The sequence below is a fragment of the Sceloporus occidentalis genome, unplaced genomic scaffold (genome assembly GCF_023333645.1).
Source record: "Sceloporus occidentalis isolate IW3139 unplaced genomic scaffold, rSceOcc1.0.p SCAF_22, whole genome shotgun sequence".
NCBI lineage: Eukaryota > Metazoa > Chordata > Lepidosauria > Squamata > Phrynosomatidae > Sceloporus > Sceloporus occidentalis.
In genome coordinates, this window is record NW_028317002.1 from 11,571,985 (window position 1) to 11,596,841 (window position 24,857).

Here is a 24,857-nt window from a genome sequence, read left to right on the forward strand (position 1 = left end):
TCTGAAGGGACCTTCACAGATTTTGAAACTACCTATAATTTGTGTTTATCAACATTTTCAACATTTTGGAAATGTTTAAGCAAAGTCCTAAAAAATTACAAAGGCAAGTAAAGTCAGTTTATTTGGAGGATATACCCAGAATATCTAGTGTCTAACAAGTGTCAGGAGGCTGCAAGGAGGTTAACTCATGAGTTTTTTTTTTATTTAGAAAAAAGTGCCAGGTGGGGGAGGGTAGGTAAGTAGAAAGCATTATATACTTAGGTACATAACATCTATACAGCAGGTACAGGTGGTTCTGTTTTAAATCTTATAATGTGTGCTTATTGGCTTCAAGAGGGAATTGGGTGCAATAGATTGTTATGTCAGGTTAATGACTTGCTTCCTTATCCTCCAGTATATGGCATACAAACAACGCTACGAGTATAAACCTGTGATTAGATGGCCAGTTTAAAAAATCTTGGGATTTCAGCTATATCTCAGTTTGTGCAGTTCCCAGCTTCAGCTCAGAGAATTTAGTATGACATCACATTCCAGTGATGTAATAAAGCCTAGGTAGCAGAAGCTACAGAGCAGAGGCTCAGTCAAAAGCTAGACTTGACTTTGAGCAGATATAGCAATGGCTGTTCTACTGCGATTTATTGTTGTTACCTTCTTGTTGGTGGCAGAGTTTAGTGCTATGCCGCTTCCTACTGACATGATGGAAAGCACTGAAACAACACAAGGACCGTGCCCAGTGACTCGTGTAAAGCGATCTGTGGGCGATGCAGTGACCTCAGTAACAAAGTGGGTCATGATTGGATCGGCAGTATCCCTTGTAGCCGCATGCATCGGTTGCTTCATCTGTTATAAGATTGTGAAAACTCATGGGGACAAAATTCCATTTAACAAGTTGCTTGAATGAAGCAAGCCCTGATACTTGTTCAGTTATTCTAAAGACTGCTTGTGTATGTACCTGCTAAACGCCATTCTCTGCCTGATTTCTGTTGCCGACTCCTGCTAGTATTTTGACCACGTTGACCTCTCTGCTCCTGACTCGGATTGCCTGACCATTCTCTGCCTTATACCTGGTACCGACCCTTGCATATGTTTTGACCACGCTGATCTCTCTGCTCCCGACACGGATTGTTTTGGCTTACTCCGATTACACCTTACTGCTGGACATTGCTTTTTGTTGCACTGTGCTGTCTACTCCGACCCTACTCGGGAGTCGTCCATACCTGTTAAGCTCACTAAATATAAAATAAATAAATCCAGACCCCTTTTAAAACGCATCTAGTGTATTTGATAGCACTACCTCTCTTGGAAGTGAATTCCATACCTTTATTGTCCTCACTGTAAAGAATCCCTTCCTTTGTTGTCTATGAAATCTCCGCTGTTCGGTCTCAGAGGATGACCTCTTGTTCTTTGTACATTTCTGTTAATGAACAGGTCACTGAAGAGCTAGTTATATTGGCACTGCATATATTTATATAACGTTATCATATCCCCTCTGAGAAGCCGTCAGTGTATCTATCTAATAGCAGTACAAAATTTATAGGTATAGTTATAATAACCCATGGCAAAGTGGAGCTTTATTGCCAGTAATGCCTGTGTGGCTTTTAGTGCCAGGAACTACGGATATGAATATATAAATATGATTACATAATTTTTTAATTTTTTTTACTTTGCATCAAATAAGATGAAAGGTCTACACACGGAAAAAAAAAGTCACCAAAACATTGCATTATAAGAGAACACTTGTTCTATCTTGAAAAGGCATGTGTGCAGGTTTAGAGTAATAAAACATTAAAATCATGGTAAATCATGATTGTGTACTGCATTAAAAGTAAAATGTGCTATTTTATGTCTTATTGTAATTAAAGGTTTTATTTCCTGATCGTATTGTACCCATTTTGAAAGAAAAAGGAAGCCCGGTAAGCTATGTCACACAAGCAGAATCTGCTAAAGCGGTGCACTTAATGCTAGGTTGCTTTTACTTTAGAGTTGCATTACCCCAATAATAACCACACAGTTCCCAGAAATATATACGTAAATAACATGACTAATATTTTAATTTAAAAAATTTTAGTATAGTAGAGGTTAATACCCCAAATTAATTTAAACATTCATGGGACGGGCATATGGCTATCCTGAATCTAAGACGAGACAAAGAGCTGATTAATTAAAAATGGGCAGACTAGATGGGATGAACGGATGCTGTCAAATCTGGGTTTGGCCAAGAGTCTCCGGGTGAAGGACTTCTTACCTGGGTCTCCAAGTCAGTTTCTTCTTTCTCTAAAGTATATCTGTGACTAGTTCTGCCCCAATGTGATGTTAGCCTAATCCTTTTAAGAAGCAACTGAGCCAGGAAACCTACTATGGGAAGTTCCCCTAATTTATTAAAAACTTACTTTACATATTATATAAAAATAAACTGCAAACGAAAAGTGCATTATGAGAACCACGCAGATATATTAATTTCAACAAAATTACAAAAATAGAATTTACTTCTCTTTAGCAGACATCATTGATGTTATTCCTTTCAAACCTTCTTCCAACATAACAATATACATACATACATAAATCCTACATATATTAAATGCCTGAGTATATATACCAAGTTCCTGCTAATTAAACCTTATTCTTCGAGTTTTCGGTACTGTTGCACTTGGGTCTGGTTAGGACGGTAGCTACCAAAGTATTAAAACAGGGCAAGTTTTTAAGAAATCCCAACAGAATGGAATTTACCAACACATGTTTAACCCCTTAATGACAATTGACAGTCCAGGCACATCACCCGAAAGGGTTAACGACAATTGACGTGCCAGGACCGCCATGACTTTAAACGGGTGCAGAAAGCGTTCTACGTTTTGCTATTTCCCCCAAACAGCCAGGCAAAACCATTCATGTGGGGTATCACTGTACTCAGGAGATGTTGCTGAACACATATGACAGTGACATATACCAGAACCTGTTTATTCATACCTGAAGTAAAGTGTGTGAAAATAAAAATGCAAAAAAAATTACTACCACAAAGTTTTGACAGACGGGTGGTAGAATTAGTGCACGGAAAGAGTTAAAATACCAGCATTTGAAATACCCTGGGGTGTCTAGTTTTCAAAAATATATGATTCAATGGGGTAAATTGCATTGGCCGGCTTCAAAGATACCCGAAATGGCACATGGGGGGGGGGGGGGGGGGGATTACCAGATTTGGAAAAAATGGTTTTGAATAGCAAAACGCTACTTGTACTTATTGCCTCATAACATGCAGAAAAAAAGCAAAAAAAAAAACAAAAACTTAACATAGGGCATTTCTAAACTTAGGACAAATAGTAGAATCTATTTAGCAGGTTTTTTCATTACCTTTTATAGAAGAGTAAAAGATTTTTCAACTAAATTTTTTCTTCTAAAATATTCACTATATATTACACTTTTTTTAATAGTAAATAATATGATACAATCAAAACACTGTATTCTTAAGAAATGTTAACTGCTATTGTCACGAAGGGTACAAAAAATAAAATAAGCCTTTGTCGTGAAGGGGTTAAAAAGGTGCGATTTTCTGGCGCACCCCACCACTTTGCTGTATCCAGACACACTAATTAGCTGGTCTCTCTGCTCGTCCGATCTGCCTCTGTTCTGTGATTTCTAGTACTCATGCACGCTTGCAAGATTTCTCAATTGTTGCCCCCCCCCCATCTTTCAGTCCAACAAAAAAAAAAAAAAAAAAAAAAAAGTAGTTCTCCTCCCTTTGGACTGGTCCATCTCTACCACTGGCACTTCTATCTGTTGTGAAATGCACCGTAAGTCTCAAGATGGTAAGCTTGCCTCTTGTTTCTGTTAAGTCTAATTGTTATGTTATATACTAGTTATGCAATGTTTAGCCATTATACAGGGCTGTAGTATATAATGGTGCTATATAAAAGAATAAAAGTCCACATAGCGAGATAACCTATTAGATTTATTCTGATCACTATAAAAGAAAAACATGCAAACAAGTAAACAGACTTCACAGACTCTTAAGTATTTTATTAGTTTGCAACTAAGATTTGTTTACACTACATTAAAAATGTACAAAGGTTTGCATTTTTTGGTTAGGTTAGTCAAACATTCATTGATAACTATCCATAAATGCAGACAAAAAAAGGCAAATTTTATATATTGATATATATCCAATTACAAAAATTCCAAAAAGGTTTTAAAAGCAAAAACGCAGTCTAAAAGGAACCCTCTGGTTATCCGAGGGCTGAACAAAGCATTGCTCGTCAATGTTTCGCTCTCTAAAGGCTCTAAACCCCACCAAGATTAAAAAGGTCTAACTATCGAAATCTTGAACATCTTAGGGAAACGTAAACTGAAGCATCAGATATTTCCCTTTCTAGATTTAAATTCAGTTAATTTACCATGAAAAGGAAATGGTATCCTTTTTAAATTAAAACGCTAGGACAAACACCCTCTCTTTCTGAGCACTGGCAATTTAGCACAGGGTTTCACAAACACCAAAAGCCAGGCAACAAGGACACCTAGATTATTTTTTTTTGATCTGGCTCCTAACATTTAAGAAGTGGTGCTCTGTGTGGTAAAATACATAAAATAGATTGGTTTGAACAAGTTTTCAAATCTTAAGGATTAATATATGCTGTAGTTTTCAGGCAGGTTAAAGATTTGTATAAAACGAAGACAGTTAAGAAAGGCAATTTGAGACAAATGGAACATGTCAGTGGCCAATGCAGTGATGGAGTCATTACAATTCTTTGTACATAACATCCAATGCTTGAAAACGGGCTGCAGATTAGTCAGTGTAAGTAGCCGCAATGTAAAAAGATAGTATATTTCAAGGTTTAATCCAAGCTGCAAAAGCACAGATAGCGTTAAGCGTTTTCTTCTTTCGTTACATTCTTTATCTCTCTTTTATATATATAAGCAGTGCCCAAATATAAATTTTTGTCCCTAACCAAATATGTAAATACATGGATTATATTAGGGCCTTAAATTTAGACAATATGCTTTTAGAAAGAATGTGCACTCCAAAAACACTGCATGATGTCCAGCTTTCTCCATCCTTTGTGCCAACATGCAGGGATTAAGTTAGGAAGGTCTCAGAAAACAACCCTTTTATTTCTACCACCACAGAGTGGCTATATGACAAACCAGGAATTTGTTTTTAGTATGATGGCTTGAGCTACATCCTAATGAAAGAAAGAATAAATATATTAAAAGCTCTACAGTACCCTCAAATGAGATAATCTGGAATATTTAATAGCATGGCAAAAATGTAGTTAACCTTCACTGCAGTTCTAAAAACATGCAATTTCTTCAAAACAGAACATTCTTGGGTAACTTTTACTTCTAGATTATTCACCGTATATCCTATGACTGAAGATGCAATAGCTTCTATGCGTGCAATGTTTTATTGGGATGTATATGCACCTATAGCACAAGTGAGTTAGTTATCTATAATAATGCTGCAGCACACTATAAATACTCAGTTGCGAAACATAAGAAATGCACTCCGTAGGAAAAATAAGGTAAACATTGAAGGATATTCACATACTTGAGGGTTATCTGCAGCATGGGATATAAACACAGATTGAAGAAAACTGTATATTGATTATCCTGTGGAGTTGTGGGAGAGCCGATTTCTAAATGCATTGTCTTTGCTTTAATGCCTTTCATAATGTATAGTTGATTTGGGGAGACTGGTTGAAAATCTGTTCCCTGATTTTACCACATCATATAAGACCAGCCCTGTCCTTCTGGCAGCGCAAGCTGGCCCTTTATAGTCCAGGTAAGGCAAAGAGTTTTGGTAATAAGAAAAGCTTACAATTTATGAACATACAGCTCTGAGTCATAACTAGAGTAACGTCAGCTTTTACTTATTGAGAAGTGGCTATACAGAGTATAAATTAACTATTGCTCAGTGTTTCTAGCCAACACTACCATTTAATTTTAAGTAATGTCACTAATGGTTAGGTAATGTAGCACAGATCAAGGGAAACTACAATATTCTACACCTTTAATAAATTTCATAACATCTGAACAAACTGCAGTCAGCAAAATGTTAACTGCGTAGTCCGGTATGATGTGAAGCTTTGTTTTCATTCTAATCCTGTACGTGCACGTTTCCAGACTGCAAGATCAGTTGAGTGTGAAATGGATACCAAGCAGCATAAAATGAAAGGCAAAATAGGAAAAAACAGTGGGAAATGTGTAGCACTTCAACAATCCAGACAGCCCAATAGATTTTTCTTTATGATATATGATAAGTATTACTCTCCGAACAAGGGGCTCACTTTTACACGACTCAAAAGGCTGACGCTATAACCCTATACAACTGCAGATAGCAGCAAAGTGGCACATCTCACAGCCCAATAAAAAAAAAATACATTAGAACATCTCAATGACTTCTTCTCTAAGATTGTTATAGCACTGGGAATACCTAAACCACTGGGGACCGTCATAGTATAAAAGAGGCATCACAATGTAATGTTATGTTAACTGTACAAAAGATTAAATGTTTTCAAACCCCACAAACTGTCATTCTCATAACCCTTATAATACACGTACCAGTCCTTAATGCACTTTATTTAAAGCAATTAAAAAAAAAGGTACTACAGAGCGACCCCCTTAACCCAGTCAACATGTGCAAATTAACAATGCATTTTCTTTTCTAACAATAGAACACTCAAGTCCATTCTTCTATGCCCCCCCCATGTAACATTACACTTTAAACTTCAAATGAAATTGTAGGCACTATTACAGGTTGAATCACTGAGGGTTTTTTCGTCTCATTACCCTCGCTAATAATAATTAAAAAAAACCAAACAATATATGTATACAGTTAATATGAACAAGTCATGCCAACAGATCTTTTTGTTTAAGCAAACATACTTTAGTTTCCTAGCGGGTATTAAAACACAAGTGTCACATGATCAAAATGTGCCTGCCTGGAACTTTTTTTAAATGACAAAAAAAAAATAAAAAAATAAAAAAAAATTCTTCCACACATTTAAGAACAAGCAAGAAGGTGGGAGTGCAGTTAAGTATACAGCAAAGTACAATCACTATTCACTAACTACACCACAGTTAGGGCCTGTGTGGTCCTTTGTGTATCCTTTTCAGATGCTAAAATAAACATTGTAGTGCATCCAACACAGTCAAAAGTTTCCCCATAATATAGTATTCACAGAGGTTAAAAGGAAAAAAACTGACTCCACTGAGAAGGATGTGATGCCATTAAGGAGGCGATTATATGAAGCCACTTGGTAAGCCTTCCTGGATACAAACATGAAAAGCCAGATTACAGTCACTTATTGAGCGAGCAGTATCAAAATATGAGGGAGGGAGGGGGGGGAAAAGTCCATGTAGGGAACTGTAAATTTTATTTTATTCTTCTTTTGCATTTTCAGAAAAGGCAGCCAGTAATGACATTAAAATTCTAATGATGAAACAAAGGGGTTAAAAATTTCAAAAGAAAAAACAGTGGCACCGTGCAGGTGGCAACTTAGAGCAGCCATGAACCTGTCAAAACTGGCAACCCAGGCAGCAAAGGGAAGCTTCAAGAGACATCTGTGGAGAGACAGAATTAGAATAGTTAATTCCTGAAGGAAACATTCAGACATCTAATGCACATACAACAGTGCTAGCCACCACCTAGATAGCAAACAGCAACAAAAAAGTGTTTCAGCGGACACATTCATCTCATACTTTTTATGCTCATTATGTAGAGAATGTAACACTTACAGCTTGCAGGCCTTGCCCCGTACCGCCGCATTATCTGGTCTTGCGTGAATTTCACAAACGATTCATATTGTTCTATGTAAGAGAAAATATGTAACATAATCTAACTGTATAGATCAGTTTGCAATCAAGTTGTTTTAAGTTTTATTTTAAGAAAATCAATTAAAATGCATATTTTCTCCATGATGTCTAATTGTGGTGGGGCAAGTACATTTACGCATTGGAGTGTGCTCACCCCCACCGATCCCTCATAACAGTTAATTTGTAATACCGAAGCAGCCACCACAAACGCTTGCCACTGAATCAACTGGGGAGTCATTTTAACAAACCTTCTAGCTTTGTGTTGAGAATCTGCTCATATTCTTCCCTTATTTTGTCCTCATGGTCCTTCAGAAGACGCTCACACAGGATTCCCACTTGTCGGAGGCTAAATGTTGGCTGGTCCTTCTTCCCCACTGAACCTATATGGAATTCCAACCGTATAGGTTAAATGCACTAACAAATAAAATGCCAAATAAAAATGTATACATACACACACACATATATATACATATACACACACATATACATTAGGGCTGAAACTAATCGATAAAATCGATAATGAAAATCGTTGTCAACGATTTTCATTATCGATTAATCGAATCGATTTTTATCGATTATAAAAATTATAATCCGACCTCAAACAGAGATCGGATTATAACACTAGAATCCAGATCCCCCGCAACGCTGCAGGGGACCTGGATTCCCCTCACTGTCGGCTCGTCTCTCACTTCCGTCTCTCTCCCCCCTCCCATACACCCCTCTGACTCCTCCCCCCTCCCATACATCACTCTGCCTCTCTACCCGGCTCCGTTACTGACTTCATAGAAGCCTCAGCGTAAGTGAAGGGCAGTAACGGAGGCTGTCTGTGCGCATCGTACAGACCCCCACCGGCTGAGGATCATCCTCTCTGTCAGCCGGTGGGGGTCTGCATCGCACAGACAGCCTCCGTTACTCACCTTCACTTACGCTGAGGCTTCTATGAAGCTGCAGTGAAAGTTCCTGTCAGTAACGGAGCCGGGTAGAGAGGCAGAGCGGTGTATGGGAGGGGGGAGGAGTCAGAGGGGTGTATGGGAGCCACCCTCCCATACACCACTCTGGCTCCTCCCCCTCCCATCCGGCACTCTGCCTCTCCACCCGGCTCCCTGGTGTCTTGTGAACCTCCGTGGCTGACAGGAGGCAGAGTGGAGTATGGGAGGGGCGAGGAGGCAAAGTGATGTATGGGAGGGGGAGGAGCCAGAGTGGAGTATGGAAGGGGCAGAGTGGAGTATGGGAGGGGGGAGGAGGGAGGAGGCAGAGTGGAGTATGGGAGGGGGGAGGAGCCAAAGTGATGTATGGGAGGGGAGGAGCCAGAGTGATGTATGGGAGGGGAGGAGCCAGAGTGATGTATGGGAGGGGGAGGAGCCAGAGTGATGTGTGGGAGGGGGAGGAGCCAGAGTGATGTATGGGAGGGGGAGGAGCCAGAGTGGTGTATGGGAGGGGGAGGAGGCAGTGGAGTATGGGAGGGTGGGAGGAGCCAAAGTGATGTATGGGAGGGGAGGAGCCAGAGTGATGTATGGGAGGGGAGGAGCCAGAGTGATGTATGGGAGGGGGAGGAGCCAGAGTGGTGTATGGGAGGGGGAGGAGCCAGAGTGGTGTATGGGTGAGTTATAGTGGTGTATGGGGGGGTATTATGAATTTCAGGGCATATAGGGGGTATAAGGCATATCGATATTAGGCATATCAGGGGGTATAAAACATATCTGGGGGTAAAAGGTATATCAGGGGGGCTCAGTTGCATATCACTGGCATATAAGAGGTATAAGGCATATATGGGGGCACAGTGGCAAGCTGGGGGTCAGATGTGCATAACCGGGGACAGTTTGGTAAATAAAAAAAATTTAAACAAGGCTTTTTTCTCATAGGTTTTTATTAAATATGAAAAATAGTTAACATATGAATTAATATTTACTAATAACTTTGTATTTAAACCTAGTTTGAGAAACACTGTGTTTGGGTTCTTGTAGCTTTTATTATTATGTCAGTAAAATAAGAAGGTGAATAGAGAGAGAGAGGCCATTGCAATAAAGAGATGAAAGTGTAAATTGTACGTTTTTTATTACATTATTTTAAATTAAAAAAAAATAAAATTTATCCGATTAATCGAAAAAATAATCGGCCAACTAATCGATTATTAAAATAATAGTTAGTTGCAGCCCTAATATATATATATATACACACACATACATATACGTATGTGTGTGTGTATATATATATAATATATTATATATATTAGGGCTGCAACTAACGATTATTTTAATAATCGATTAGTTGGCCGATTAATCGGATAAAAAAACAATATGCAAATTTTTCGTTTATTTAAAATAATTTAATGAACTGGATGTTAAAAAACAACTTAAAATTTACATTAACATTCTTATTTTGTTATGATGTAATAAAAAACAATATTTTCAAAGTACAAGAACCCAAACACAATATTTATGAAACAAAATAACCCCAAACATCCTGAAAAGAGGTGGACTATTACTGTTCAAGAAACTTTGCCTCTGCACCCAGCACTCTGCACCCAGCCCTAGCACTTTGCACCCAGCACTTTGCACTGTGTCCCTGCACCCAGTCTCCAACTCTGCCCTGCACCCACCCCCGCATTCTGCCAAGCCCCCACACTCACACCCTGCACCCACTCTGCCCTGCACCCACACCCTGCCCTGCACCCAGTCTCACACCCTGCATCCCCACCCCCACTCTGCCCTGCACCCCCTGAAACCCCACCCCCGCGAATCGCTCTGTGCGAATGGAGCCACTCGCACAGACATGAAGAATACTTACCTCCGGAATGCGTCACATCCGTAACTAAAAGAAGGCGGAGACTGCAGAGCGTGTAGCAGAAGCGGGGAACGCTCGCGGAGGTAAGTAAAAGAAGCCGAGTGCGCCAACAACGAATCGATCACTCGATTAATCGATAACGGAAATAGTCGACAACGATTTCTGTTATCGATTATTATCGATTTTATCGATTCGTTGTTTCAGCCCTAATATATATATACATACATGTATATACACACACACATATATACACATACATATATATACACATTAGGGCTGCAACTAACGATTATTTTAATAATCGATTAGCCGATAATTTTTTCGATTAATCGGATAAAAAAAAATTACAAAAAATTTCAATTTAAAATAATGTAATAAAAAAACCGTACAATTTACACTTTCATCTCTTTATCACAATGGCCTCTCTCTATTCACCTTCTTATTTTACTGACATAATAAAAGCTACAAGAACCCAAACACAGTTTCTCAAACTAGGTTTTAATGCAAAGTTATTAGTGAATATCAATTCATATGTTAACTATTTTCCATATTTAATAAAAACTATGAGAAAAAAAGCCTTGTTTAAATTTTTTTTTTTTTTTTTATTTACCAAACTGCCCCCGGTTATGCACATCTGACCCCCAAGCTTGCCACTCTGTCCCCATATATGCCTTATACCTCTTATATGCCAGTGATAAGCAACTGAGCCCCCTGATATACCTTTTACCCCCAGATATGTTATGCCCCCCTGATATGCCTAATATCGATATGTCTTATACCCCCTATATGCCACTGAGCCCCCTGATATACCTTTTACCCCCAGATATGTTTTACGCCCCCCTGATATGCTCCTCCCCCTCCCATACTCCACTCTGGCTCCTCCCCCTCCCATACTCCACTCTGGCTCCTCCCCCTCCCATACTCCACTCTGGCTCCTCCCCCTCCCATACTCCACTCTGGCTCCTCCCCCTCCCATACTCCACTCTGCCTCCTGTCAGCCACGGAGGTTCACAAGACACCAGGGAGCCGGGTAGAGAGGCAGAGTGCCGTATGGGAGGGGGAGGAGCCAGAGTGGTGTGTGGCTCCCATACACCCCTCTGACTCCTCCCCCCTCCCATACACCGCTCTGCCTCTCTACCCGGCTCCGTTACTGACAGGAACTTTCACTGCAGCTTCATAAAAGCCTCAGCGTAAGTGAAGGTGAGTAACGGAGGCTGTCTGTGCCATGCAGACCCCCACCGGCTGACAGAGAGGATGATCCTCTCAGCCGGTGGGGGTCTAAACGATGCGCACAGACAGCCTCCGTTACTGCACTTCACTTACGCTGAGGCTTCTATGAAGTCAGTAACAGAGCCGGGTAGAGAGGCAGAGTGATGTATGGGAGGGGGGAGGAGTCAGAGGGGTGTATGGGAGGGGGAGAGAGACGGAAGTGAGAGACGAGCCGACAGTGAGGGGAATCCAGGTCCCCTGCAGCGTTGCGGGGGATCTGGATTCTAGTGTTATAATCCGATCTCTGTTTGAGGTCGGATTATAAATTTTTATAATCAATAAAAATCAATTCGATTAATCGATAATGAAAATCGTTGACAACGATTTTCATTATCGATTATTATCGATTAGTTTCAGCCCTAATATACATACATACACACACACACACACACACACACACACACACACACCGTATTTGCTCAAATAGGTCTGACTGCAAGGCTAAGATTCAGATACCTCCGCAGCGCTGCAGGGGATCTGAATCCTTCTCTCTGGCAGCCGGTGGACATCTGTACGATGCACACAGACAACCTCTGCTGCTGCCGGCACTTCCTCTGGGGCTTCTATGACGGAGCAAAGGCATCACATGACTAGGGCTGCAACAACTAATCGATAAAATCGATAATGAAAATCGTTCCCAACGAATTTCATTATCGATTAGTTGAATCGATTTTTATCGATTATAAAATGAGGGTTTTTTCAGAGCAAACGCTCTGAAAAATACCCCTCATTATACAAACCGTTTAGTCTGACTCACAGCAGCAGCTCCTACTTACCAGCCCCTCCCTGTAATCACTGTGACAACTGGCCCCACCCCTTCCTTCTCCCAGAAGGCCAGAACCACATGGCTGTGACACTCATCTAACTGTAAGTATAACATTAATATTTGGGCTGCTGAAAGTTAGGGGAGGTGGGGTTTAATTTAGGGGAAGTTATGGTTAATGGGGTGTTTAGGGGCAGCTATGGTTAATGGGGTGTTTAGGGTTAATTTAGGGGCAGCTATGGTTAATGGGGTGTTTAGGGTTAATATAGGAGCAGCTGTGGTTAATGGGGTGTTTGGGGTTAATTTGAGGCAGTTGTGGTTAATGGGGTGTTTAGGGTTAATTTAGGGCATGCTGCGGTTAATGGGGTGTTTAGGGTTAATTTAGGGTAGTTGTGTTTGATGGGGTATTTAGAGTTAATTTAGGGGTAGTTATGGTTAATGGGGTGTTTAGTGTTAATTTAATGATGAGGACTGAGGGTTAATTTAATAAAGTTAACTTAAGGCGCAGTTAGAGGTAAAGGGGGGCAGACTAAGGGGAATCTAAATCCTGGGGCAGTGAAGATTAACCCAGTACTTATTTATAAAAGTATGGCGTCAGTGTGATGCGAACAGGTCTGTGACTCTGAGGGGACTATGAGATATCTGGAGGTATAAGGCATATCTGGGGAGGATGGAGTGACATATCTGGGGGTATAAGGCATATACGATATATAAGGCATATGTGGGGAGGGCAGTGTGGCATGTCTGGGGAGGATGGAGTGGTGTATCAGGGGGTATAAGGCGTATCAGGCACAGTGGCATATGTGGGGGTAGAGTGGAGTGGAATATGTGAGAGGCAGAGTGGAGTGGCATATGTGAGAGGCAGCGTGGAGTGGCATATGTGGGAGGCAGCGTGGAGTGGCATATGTGGGAGGCAGCGTGGAGTGGCATATGTGGGAGGCAGCGTGGAGTGGCATATGTGGGAGGCAGCGTGGAGTGGCATATGTGGGAGGCAGCGTGGAGTGGTATATGTGGGAGGCAGCGTGGAGTGGTATATGTGGGAGGCAGCGTGGAGTGGTATATGTGGGAGGCAGCGTGGAGTGGTATATGTGGGAGGCAGCGTGGAGTGGTATATGTGGGAGGCAGCGTGGAGTGGCATATGTGGGAGGCAGCGTGGAGTGGCATATGTGGGAGGCAGCGTGGAGTGGCATATGTGGGAGGCAGCGTGGAGTGGCATATGTGGGAGGCAGCGTGGAGTGGCATATGTGGGAGGCAGCGTGGAGTGGCATATGTGGGAGGCAGCGTGGAGTGGCATATGTGGGAGGCAGCGTGGAGTGGCATATGTGGGAGGCAGCGTGGAGTGGCATATGTGGGAGGCAGCGTGGAGTGGCATATGTGGGAGGCAGCGTGGAGTGGCATATGTGGGAGGCAGCGTGGAGTGGCATATGTGGGAGGCAGCGTGGAGTGGCATATGTGGGAGGCAGCGTGGAGTGGCATGTCTGGGAGGCAGCGTGGAGTGGCATATGTGGGAGGCAGCGTGGAGTGGCATGTCTGGGAGGCAGCGTGGAGTGGCATGTCTGGGAGGCAGCGTGGCAAGCCTGTGCTCAAATGTGCATAAATTGGGGGGGCTGGTTGGGAAATAAAGGCAAGAAATGCATTTTATCAGTTTGTTTTTTTTATTCTGCGTTTGTATTTAACATCGTTTATTAAATAATTTTAAATAAATGAAAAATGTACATTCATTTTTTTATCCGATTAATCGAAAAAATAATCGGCCAACTAATCGATTATGAAAATAATCGTTAGTTGCAGCCCTACACATGACCTTCCAGTGCTCCACCATAGAAGCCCTGGCAGAAGTGCCGGCAGCAGCTGAGCTTGTCTATGCACACCACGCAGCCGTTGAATGTTTGAGGGATGAACACAGATAACCTCCGCTGCTGCCTGCACTTTCGCCGGGGCTTCTATGACAGAGCACCGGCGTGACATAACCTTGCGGTGCTCAATCATAGAAGCCCCGGCATAAGAACTGGCCAGCAGCAACGGAGGTTGTCTGCGCGCATCGCAAAGACCTCCACCAACTGCCCCACTAGACACCAGGGAGTCTGAAGCATGGGGGACAAGTCTAGGGATGCACAAGTTTGGGGAGGGGTAATGGTTTTCTGGAGGCAGAGTGGCAAATAGGGGGTTAAAAGGCATATCTGGGAGCAGAGTGACAAAAGGAATTAAAAACAAAAACCTTTTTCCTATAGGGTATTCTTATATTCAGGCCTTTTCCCCTAAATTAATATTCAAATTTTGGGTGTCTTATAAACAGGGTCATCTTATAATTATGCAAATACAGAGATATAGATCTATATATCTATATAGATATATACATAGTTGAGTGCTTCAGGAAAAGCACCAATGCTTTATTTTATGGATCAATATATTAAAAGGTATCTGCCACGTCAATTTTCAGTAGACTTTAAAAAGAAAAACTTTGGCAACTTTTCACTTACCTGGAGAAGACGGCGCAGTAAGAGATGAACAGCTGGCTTGACCTTCACATGAAGATCCAGCTTCAGACTGATTGAAGGCTCCTTCCAACTGCCTCCTCCTCTGATAGCGTGTATATTCTTGCTTTAAATTCTGAAAGATTTGTTCTGAAACAAGAGTAAAAAACATAAGTTTATATATACATGATTGCATTCACAAGAAAGCCACACTTACACATAACATGTATGACAGTTTGCCAAGTGTTCCCACACAATGATTGTGCACTTTAAATATTGTATAGCATTTACATTAACAGGCATGTATTTTGCTCCAAACTGTTCATCTCCCACTTAAAAAAAAGGTACACTCTGGCTAGCATATGTACTTTATTGCATATGATGGCCGAGTAGGGTGGCTGAATACACCACCTGCTCGCTAAAGTGCATGCACGCTATAGCAGCTCCAGCACTGGTTTAACTTCAATCCCCTATGAATGTACCTGTACATCCTAAAAAAGCATTCATTAAAGCTCTTTAGGACGTACAGGTACGTATCTACACTTTCTACACGGGAGATCAGGCTGTCAGCAGAAGCACAGCTGACGGCACACACGTATGGAGATCACAGTGTGATCAGTGCAGGGGGAATCACTAGGTAGAGTGAGAATCTGTGTTTCTCACCCTACCCCCACAAGCAAAAAAAAAAAAAAAAAAATATGTTCAAGAGGTCCCTAAAAGGACCTCTAACCATATTGCACTAATAGTGCAATTTAAAAAAAAAATACAAAAATACAAATATTTGAAAAGAAAAAAACCTTACATCCCATTGCCCTAGCACAACATCTAAAAAGGTATAACCCTCCTGACCCCATTAACCCCCAAACCCGTTAAGCCATAAGTATGAAAAATACTACCCTATAGGGTACTATGGATGGATACAGCCCTCTAGAAAGAAAGAAAAAAAAAAAAACTAAGGATGCGGGGTAATCAGGAGATGCAGCTAGGGCTGCAACTAACATTTTAGGGCTGCAACTAACGATTATTTTCATCATTGATTAGTTGGCCGATTATTTTTTCGATTAATCGGATAAAAAAAATGAATGTAAATTTTTCATTTATTTAAAATAATGTAATAAACAAATTATATTAAATACAAACAGCATAATAAAAAAACCTTGATAAAATGCATTTCTTGCCTTTATTTCGCAACCAGCCCCCCCCCAATTTATGCACGTTTGAGCCCAGGCTTGCCACGCTGCCTCCCACATATGCCACTCCACGCTGCCCCCCACATATGCCACTCCACTCTGCCTCCCACATATGCCACTCTGCCTCCCACATATACCACTCCACGCTGCCTCCCACATATGCCACTCCACGCTGCCTCCCACATATGCCACTCCACGCTGCCTCCCACATATGCCACTCCACGCTGCCTCCCACATATGCCACTCCACGCTGCCTCCCACATATGCCACTCCACGCTGCCTCCCACATATGCCACTGTGCCTGATACACCTTATACCCCGATACACCACTCCATCCTCCCTAGACATGCCACACTGCCCTCCCCACATATGCCTTATATACCCTATATGCCTTATACCCCCAGATATGTCACTCCGTCCCCCCAGATTTTCATTATCGATTATCATGGATTTTATCGATCAGTTGTTTCAGCCCTAGATACAGCTAAACATTTTTAGCTGGTTTCTCTGCCGTTAAAAAAAAAAAAAAAAAAGGGTCAGGAAAAAATTTCTCTGGCCATGTAGAATGTCCAAATACCCCTGATAGGATAGTCTGATTTGTCTGCTTTACAGATATATATACCTTTGTGGGTATTTTTGGTTGATTTGTTTAAAATTAGAGGGTATTTTCTGTCACTTGACATAATTTTGTGAGGATTCAGGGGGAAAATATATAAATTAGGTTTTTTCTTTTCCAGTTTGCTAGTTTATGCTAAAAAATCTCATCCTACATTTTCAGCTAATTATCTAACTATGGTATAAAACGAAAGCCCTCTCTCTTCTTGAAAAAACAATATATAATTTCCTTACTATTTGCAGGAAAGGGGAACAATTGCTGAACCAACATAGCGCAAAAATGGCACAATTGCTCTGGGACTTGAGGTACCTTGGGATGGAAGGGGTTAAATGAGTTTTTGTTTGCGATATTATAGAAGGTTTTAACGGTATGGTATGTCTTTTTGCAAGTAATAAAACTATCCAAATAGGGTAGAGCTTCCCGGTGGAACTAAATTAGAAGAATGCCACTTCACAGATCTCTGGTCAGACCTCACCAGAACAGTAGACTAGGGCTGCAACAACTAATCGATAAAATCGATAATGAAAATCGTTGCCAACGAATTTCATTATCGATTAGTTGAATCGATTTATATCGATTATAAAATGAGGGTTTTTTCAGAGCAAATGCTCTGAAAAATACCCCTCATTATATAAACCGTTTCAGTGACTCACAGCAGCAGCTCCTACTTACCAGTCCCTCCCTGTAATCACTGTGACAACTTGCCCCGCCCCCTTCCTTCTCCCAGAAGGCCAGAACCGCATGGCTGTGACACTCATCTAACTAAGTATAAAATTAATATTTGGGCTGCTGAAAGTTAGGGGAGGTGGGGGTTAATTTAGGGGCAGTTATGGTTAATGGGGTGTTTAGGGGCAGCTATGGTTAATGGGGTGTTTAGGGGCAGCTATGGTTAATGGGGTGTTTAGGGGCAGCTATGGTTAATGGGGTGTTTAGGGTTAATTTAGGGGCAGTTATGGTTAATGGGGTGTTTAGGGTTAATTTAGGGGCAGTTATGGTTAATATAGGAGCAGCTGTGGTTAATGGGGTGTTTGGGGTTAATTTGAGGCAGTTGTGGTTAATGGGGTGTTTAGGGTTAATTAAGGGGCTGTTGTGGTTGATGGGGGTCTTTAGGGTTAATTTAGGGGATGCTGTGGTTAATGGGGTGTTTAGGGTTAATTTAGGGTAGTTGTGTTTGATGGGGTATTTAGAGTTAATTTAGGGGTAGTTATGGTTAATGGGGTGTTTAGTGTTAATTTAACGATGAGGACTGAGGGTTAATTTAATAAAAAGTTAACTTAAGGTGCAGTTAGAGGTAAAGGGGGGCAGACTAAGGGGAATCTAAATCCTGGGGGCAGTGAAGATTAACCCAGTACTTATTTATAAAAGTATGGTCTGTGACTCTGAGGGGACTATGAGATATCTGGGGGTATAAGGCATATCTGGGGAGGATGGAGTGACATATCTGGGGGTATAAGGCATATACGGTATATAAGGCATATGTGGGGAGGGCAGTGTGGCATGTCTGGGAGGCAGTGTGGCATGTCTGGGGAGGATGGAGTGGTGTATCAGGGGGTATAAGGCGTATCAGGCACAGTGGCATATGTGGGAGGCAGCGTGGAGTGGCATATGTGGGAGGCAGCGTGGAGTGGCATATGTGGGAGGCAGCGTGGAGTGGCATATGTGGGAGGCAGCGTGGAGTGGCATATGTGGGAGGCAGCGTGGAGTGGCATATGTGGGAGGCAGCGTGGAGTGGTATATGTGGGAGGCAGCGTGGAGTGGTATATGTGGGAGGCAGCGTGGAGTGGTATATGTGGGAGGCAGCGTGGAGTGGCATGTCTGGGAGGCAGCGTGGAGTGGCATGTCTGGGAGGCAGTGTGGCAAGCCTGGGCTCAAATGTGCATAAATTGGGGGGGCTGGTTGGGAAATAAAAACAAGAAATGCATTTTATCAGTTTTTTTTTTATTCTGCGTTTGTATTTAACGTTTATTAAATTATTTTAAATAAATTAAAAATGTACATTCATTTTTTTATCCGATTAATCGAAAAAATAATCGGCCAACTAATCGATTATGAAAATAATCGTTAGTTGCAGCCCTACAGTAGACCACGGGTGCAATCATGAATCCGGCAGCCTATGCTTTTCTGCAGGGGCATGGTGTAGCGGGTGCCATGAGGCTCCCACTCGGGTCATGTAAAGCATATTATGACACCCCACTGTGTGCCGGATTCACCATGTCAGAAGATAGGAGACAGCATGGCTTGTCTTCACAAGGTGAGAGGAGGGGTAGTGTATATGTATAGTGCGTGCATTAAAATGTATAGCACCAGAGTTGGTGTGTTTATTCTAGTGTGTCTATAGTAATTTTATACACGTACAGTGTTAGCCAGTGTGTGTTCGTGTGTATGGTGGTAGTGTGTAAGGTGTTTGTGTTACAGTATGGCATTAGCACAAATGTGTATCAGCATATAGGGTTAGAGTGTGTATTAGTGTATGGTGTTAGCATGTGTGTACATGAGCATAGAATGTTAGTGTGTGTTACTGTAAGGTGGTAGCGTGCATCTGTTAATGTATGCTAGTGTATGACAACACCTGACAAACATCAGGCTGTAGACAATACAATCCAATATATTGGATAAAGTTCAAGAATACTATAACGGTGAATGGTTTGCAGGATAAAAATCATGACGAAAGGGAACTTAACATGTATAGCTTGTAATAAAGGAGATGTGAAAGAAACCTTTAATTACTTAAATGGATATAACAAGTTACAGGGGGGAAGTTTAGGGAATCAGACATTTAGATCAGGGCTTGACAAATTTGTTGTGAATCTAGGCGCCAGCTAAAAAATTTAGGTGCCAGGATTTATTTTGTTTTAAACTACCAGTTGGTCAGGAGTGATCTGATCATCATCAGCCCAGCGTGATAATTTATAACTCTTTCAATGATGATGTTCCATTGGAGCACAGCATTGACTGATATTTAGTCCCCACAAGCTTGTGGGGACAAATTTTTTTTTTATTTTTTTTTATGGAAGCCCGAGGTGCGTGCTCCTTTGGTGCCGCATTCTGTGCACAAGGCAACAGAAGCCAGACTACGATTCAGAGTTCCCTCACGGAGAACTCGGGACAAATTCCAACCCCTCCCATGGGAGGGTCGGATCTTGAGTCTCACCCCGAAGAGTGAGACTCCTTGCTGGGTTTGTAGAGAGAGGAAGGGGCCAGAAGGCTCCCAATCCTCCTCCAGCAAAGTCCAGGCTTCACTGCCTCTTAAAAAGCAAACAGTGTCCAAAAACGTGGTACAAATACGTGTGCCATAGAATTGTGAGGGCCAAGCCGTGAATTTCAAATGTCATACACAATCGTGGCATTGAAGGGATTAACGCTGCACTGCCGCTCTCATGGAGCGATCAGGCAGCAGAGGAGGGTTGGGTCTGGTCTCCACACTCATGTGGAGACCGAAGAACCCTCTCTCTGTCCCTGAAGCTGCCTCTGGCAGCTGGGATGCAATTGCTGGTCTATAGTCCAGCCATTGCAGGGAGGAGTCTCTTTGATGACTCCTGTAGGCTTCCATGCCTACAGGAGTCAAAGGGCTTGTGGGGGCTCCTTTTTGCTGTCGCTGGTCTGCCTGCAGCAGAGCCCGTACAAAGCGGAAATTAAAGATCGCAGCATTGAAGGGGTTAACGCTGCACTTTTGCTCTCATGGAGCGATCAGGCAGCAAGGGGTGTGTGGGGACCCAATCAACACAACCCCCTTCCCTGAAGCTGTCTGTGGCAGCTGAAATGCAATTGCTGGTTTGCCGGCATTCGCGTTTTCAGCCTACAGAATCACTCCATGGGAGTGATCACAGGCTCGGGGTGGCTGTGCTGGTCTTCCCAGATACCCGGACAGACAGCAGCAGCGCCCCCGCGATCACCACGATTGTGGCGACGTGGGGGCATTTTTGGGGGGATGTAGCAGGCTGACAAACACCTAGGCGCCAGGACAAAATTCTCAGTCATGGCAACCTGGTGCCTGGGATTTGTCGAGCCCCGATTTAAATGAAATTTAAAGTTTTACTTAGTGTGAAGGTGGTAGATAAATGGAATGACCTCCCATCAGAAGTGGTACATGCTAATACAGTAAACTAATTACATGCATCAGACAGATTTAGGACAGCTTTATGTACAAGTACTTTAACATGCATTCTTTGCTGGCGGGGCTGCATGGGAACACTTCCTCAACCCAAACTTTATGCACTAGTAACTTTTTTCCTTGATCCCCGAGAGTCCCCTAATATTTAATTTCATTTTTTCCAGCAAGGCATAGTGTAAACACACACCTTACCTGGTCTGCTGCTTTTGTACCTAGCTTTTAGTAGCATTTTACGGTTCTATACCTCTGACTTCTAGCACAGATATCACCAAAACTTATAGGAACTTTAAATGTTTCCAAGTACCTGGGCATAGAAGATTGTTAGAATTTTTGGCAAATATTAAAGCAAAACGGCCCACTAAGAAGGCAAGAAGGTAAAGGAAGGGAACTTTTTTTTTCCCCCTTACCTATGTGATTGATACTTTTCCAAAAACATTTGCGACAGCTGTTCATTAGTCATATGTATGGGTTCTAGCTCTGTTATTGTAGTCCAATATACTAAACATCCTAACACATCAGTCAGCTTGGTAAACAAAGTTTTTATCTTAACCCCTTGATGACAAGTCATATGCCAGGCAAGTCGTGGGGTTAAACGAGCAGCTTTCTTTGCTCAGCTGGTGTTTTTGCAATGCCTTGACATTGAGGCATTTAGCAACAGAAAAAAGGTTTGTCCTAGCAGCGATTGTATTTACCATATTGAAATTATATATTTTTTTGGTGCTGTATCTTCCAAAAAACCCTGGTGCTAAAATACCAGCATTTGAAATACACTAGGGTGTCTAGTTTTCAAAAATATAGGATTTGATGGGGGTAAGTTGAATTGGTCAGCTACAAAGATGTCCCAAATAACACATGAGTAGAATGACCAGATGTCAAAATTCCAAGATGGTAACTGCCACCTTCCAAATGTGGCCTTTTAACCCCAAACAACCAAACAAAACTCATGCATGGGTGGTAACAGTACATCCTGGAGATGTTGACTGAACACATTCAGATTTGAAAGAAAAAAAATTGTTCTGAAATAGCAATATGCTACTTGTACTTATTGCCCTATAACTTGCAAAGAAACGAAAAAACCCTTGGCTATTTCTAAAGTAAGGAAAAAACTATTTAGCAGGTTTTTGTCAGCTTTTGTAGATGAGGGATATTTCAAATAAAAAGTGTTTTTACTTTAAATGTTCACCATATTGTTTTATATAGTAAATTAGATGTTATGATCAAAATAACGAGATCATAACATCTAATTTACTATATAAAATAACGAGAGAGAGAGAAGAAAATTACAGCTAAACATGAGCACCGCAGAAGTGTTAGCAATCGTCACAAAGGGTACAAATAACCAATGAATGTCTAAACAGACTAAACAATAGTACCCTTCAGGTCTGCAGATAAAAGAACTTTACAGGAACTAAATGAAATAAAAGTTTTCTTCAGTACCAAAACGCAGTATATATATATATATATATATATATATATATATATATATATATATATATATATATATATATATATATATATATATAGTCCAAAATTAACAATTGCACACCAATCACCACCTTTTTAGCCCGGTGCCAAGTAGCTGCAACAGCAAATCATAAAACATCCAAAAATAGTTACCGGAAACTGCAGTTTTCTTGAGTGATTATTTAAAGAAGTCCCTGGAGTGCCGGTAACTATTTTTGGATGTTATATATATATATATATATATCACTGTAGTTAAATTACAACTTGTAGATGGACTGTCAGTAAAGCATAAAACTGCTTAATGAAGCGTTAGATACAATCATAAAATTCACGGTTTCCTGCCATTGATTGGCTACTTCAAGGAGCCAGAAGTGATGGCAAAATGAGACCAAGGAGGCAGCAGTGCACTCCAGCTTCTCCAATAGCTTACCTACTGGTAGAGAATGCATTCTGAAGTTCTTACAAAGTTACAAACCTATTTGTACTATGTATTCTAAATCGGTAAATGGTGTGGCTGCATGGGACATTGAAGTATCCCTTTAAGAGGGGAAGTTTATGGGGAAGAGATTCTCCTAAGAACAAGATACCAGCTCAATGTACCCAAACTGGGTCTTGGGTATGGGTATTTTCTGACCAATGAGATTCAACCCGGGTATTTAGTGCACAGAACTTATTCTGAACAGGGTAATTGAAAAAGGAAATATTAAGAGTATTCTGAACTGCTATGGCCACACCATTTGCCACTTTAGCAACGCAGTTCAAATAACCATCTGCCTCTTGTTGAAGGCTGAAGCTGACAGTAAGGTAAAAAGTGGTGGTAGTGCATCTCTGCTCATCTCTCAACAAATCTAACCATAAATGCAAGCCACATAGATTCTTGCTAAAACACAATCAATATATCATGAAGACCAATTGGCACAGCCAAGTGGCTATTGTCATGCTCCACTGCTTGAGCCACCTTCTTTTGCAGAACAGAATAAATTAATATCTAATAAGCCGATCAGACAGAAAGATATCATGTGATCTGTGTGTACTTTTAACTGTTCTCAGGACCTGCAATTCTTTGAATGGGTAGGGATAGGAGGTTACAATAAGGAACATAATTACTAAGTTTTTACTATTGGAACAATTTATAGGGACATTACAGCCACTTTAATGCATACAATACATTGTCCCTTTAAATTCTTGTGGTGCCTGTTTTTGCCCTTAAATGGGGGCGGCTCTGCAGAATTTCCAACATGGATTTGCCCCTCTCCCCACCACCCAGCTTCTTGGCTAAACACTCCTCCCTTGATGCAACATACTTACTTGCAGTCAGCTCCAGTGCTGGTCCAGCAAATGCTAAAGGCAGGGGGAGTCAGTTCAGACTTTAGGGCACATGCACGGAAAGCGCTCCCAATGATTGGCTGCTTCATCAGACCATAGAGGAGGCGGCTAGCAGCAGGGCTGCAGTTTCTACCTTAGGCAAGTGCTTTATTTTCATTTTGGCACCCCATTTAGGCAGGGTGTCAGGCAGCACCTCCAGGTCTTTTGAGCTGCACCTCACAATAATGGATCCCTGCCATGGTAATCAAATAATTTGCAGCAGAACTAAAGGCAGTAAATGAGGGAAAGACAATGGTTGAAAATGAATCAGATAAGAAAATGAAGAGCCAGTGAGTAAAAATACATAAAAAGCCTTAAAAACTGGCAAGGAGCAGGGAAAATGTCCCCACAATATGGAGAGTGAAAGGGTGGCGCAAGAAAGGAGAGATGTTCGGGATCAAAGGATTGATGGCTGCGAAGTGAGGGTGGGATGTGTTGAAAGGAGATCCCAGCATATAAAAATATGCATTTGAGTAGCCAATAGAAGCCCAGCAACAAAACAATAGCTAATGCACAATCACATATCCCTGGAAAAAGCACAAAACATCTTACAGACGCTGGGCCTCAAACCTAAATCATACACTAGGATCCTATTATTTCAACTGGCAGCATTTACATGACCACACTTGTTATGCATCGTGTGAAAGTAATCTGAGAGCGCCCTACACAGGCCTGGGCACTGAATGAGACAAAATTAACCGTTTACATATACGTAACCTTATAAACACATGACACTATCATGTATAACTGCCCCACACATACAATGAAGCGTGATGCAGTCACGTCTCCGCAAGACGCACACAGAGTTCCTCTTACCTGGGGTGAGTCTGCGTTCTCCTCCCAGCTGCGGAACTGGGGATTGCTGGCCTTGCGGCGTCTCTGGCCTAAGACCGCACCTCTGGGACGTCGGGGTGGCCGGTGAGCCTGGGAGAGGGGCGCAACGCCGACGCTTGGGGGACTGTGGGCTGAGGAGGGCCTCGAACTCCATTGAGCGTTTCAACGTCGCCCCACACGCCAT

At 41.8% G+C, this 24,857-nt stretch overlaps 1 protein-coding gene across 1 annotated transcript; it reads right to left on the reverse strand.

The window, feature by feature from the left end:
• Positions 1–7,624: 7,624 nt before the first annotated feature.
• Positions 7,625–24,857, reverse strand: AKIRIN1 (akirin 1). Its single transcript, XM_089484585.1, has 5 exons — positions 24,656–24,857; positions 15,100–15,243; positions 8,052–8,183; positions 7,726–7,797; positions 7,625–7,635 (listed from the first exon to the last, which is right to left on the reverse strand). The coding sequence occupies exons 1-5, from the start codon at positions 24,855–24,857 to the stop codon at positions 7,625–7,627; spliced, it is 561 nt and encodes a 186-aa protein (XP_089340711.1).

What these genes read in the sequence shown, in the direction of transcription:
- AKIRIN1 (XM_089484585.1), bottom strand. Translation starts at nt 24,857, where the DNA reads ATGGCGTGTGGGGCGACGTTGAAACGCTCAATGGAGTTCGAGGCCCTC. An exon ending in TACTGCGCCGTCTTCTCCAG is followed by an intron (nt 8,184 to 15,099) that starts GTAAGTGAAAAG and finishes AATTCCATATAG; the next exon opens with GTTCAGTGGGGAAGAAGGAC. An exon ending in TCTCAACACAAAGCTAGAAG is followed by an intron (nt 7,798 to 8,051) that starts GTTTGTTAAAAT and finishes TCTCTTACATAG; the next exon opens with AACAATATGAATCGTTTGTG.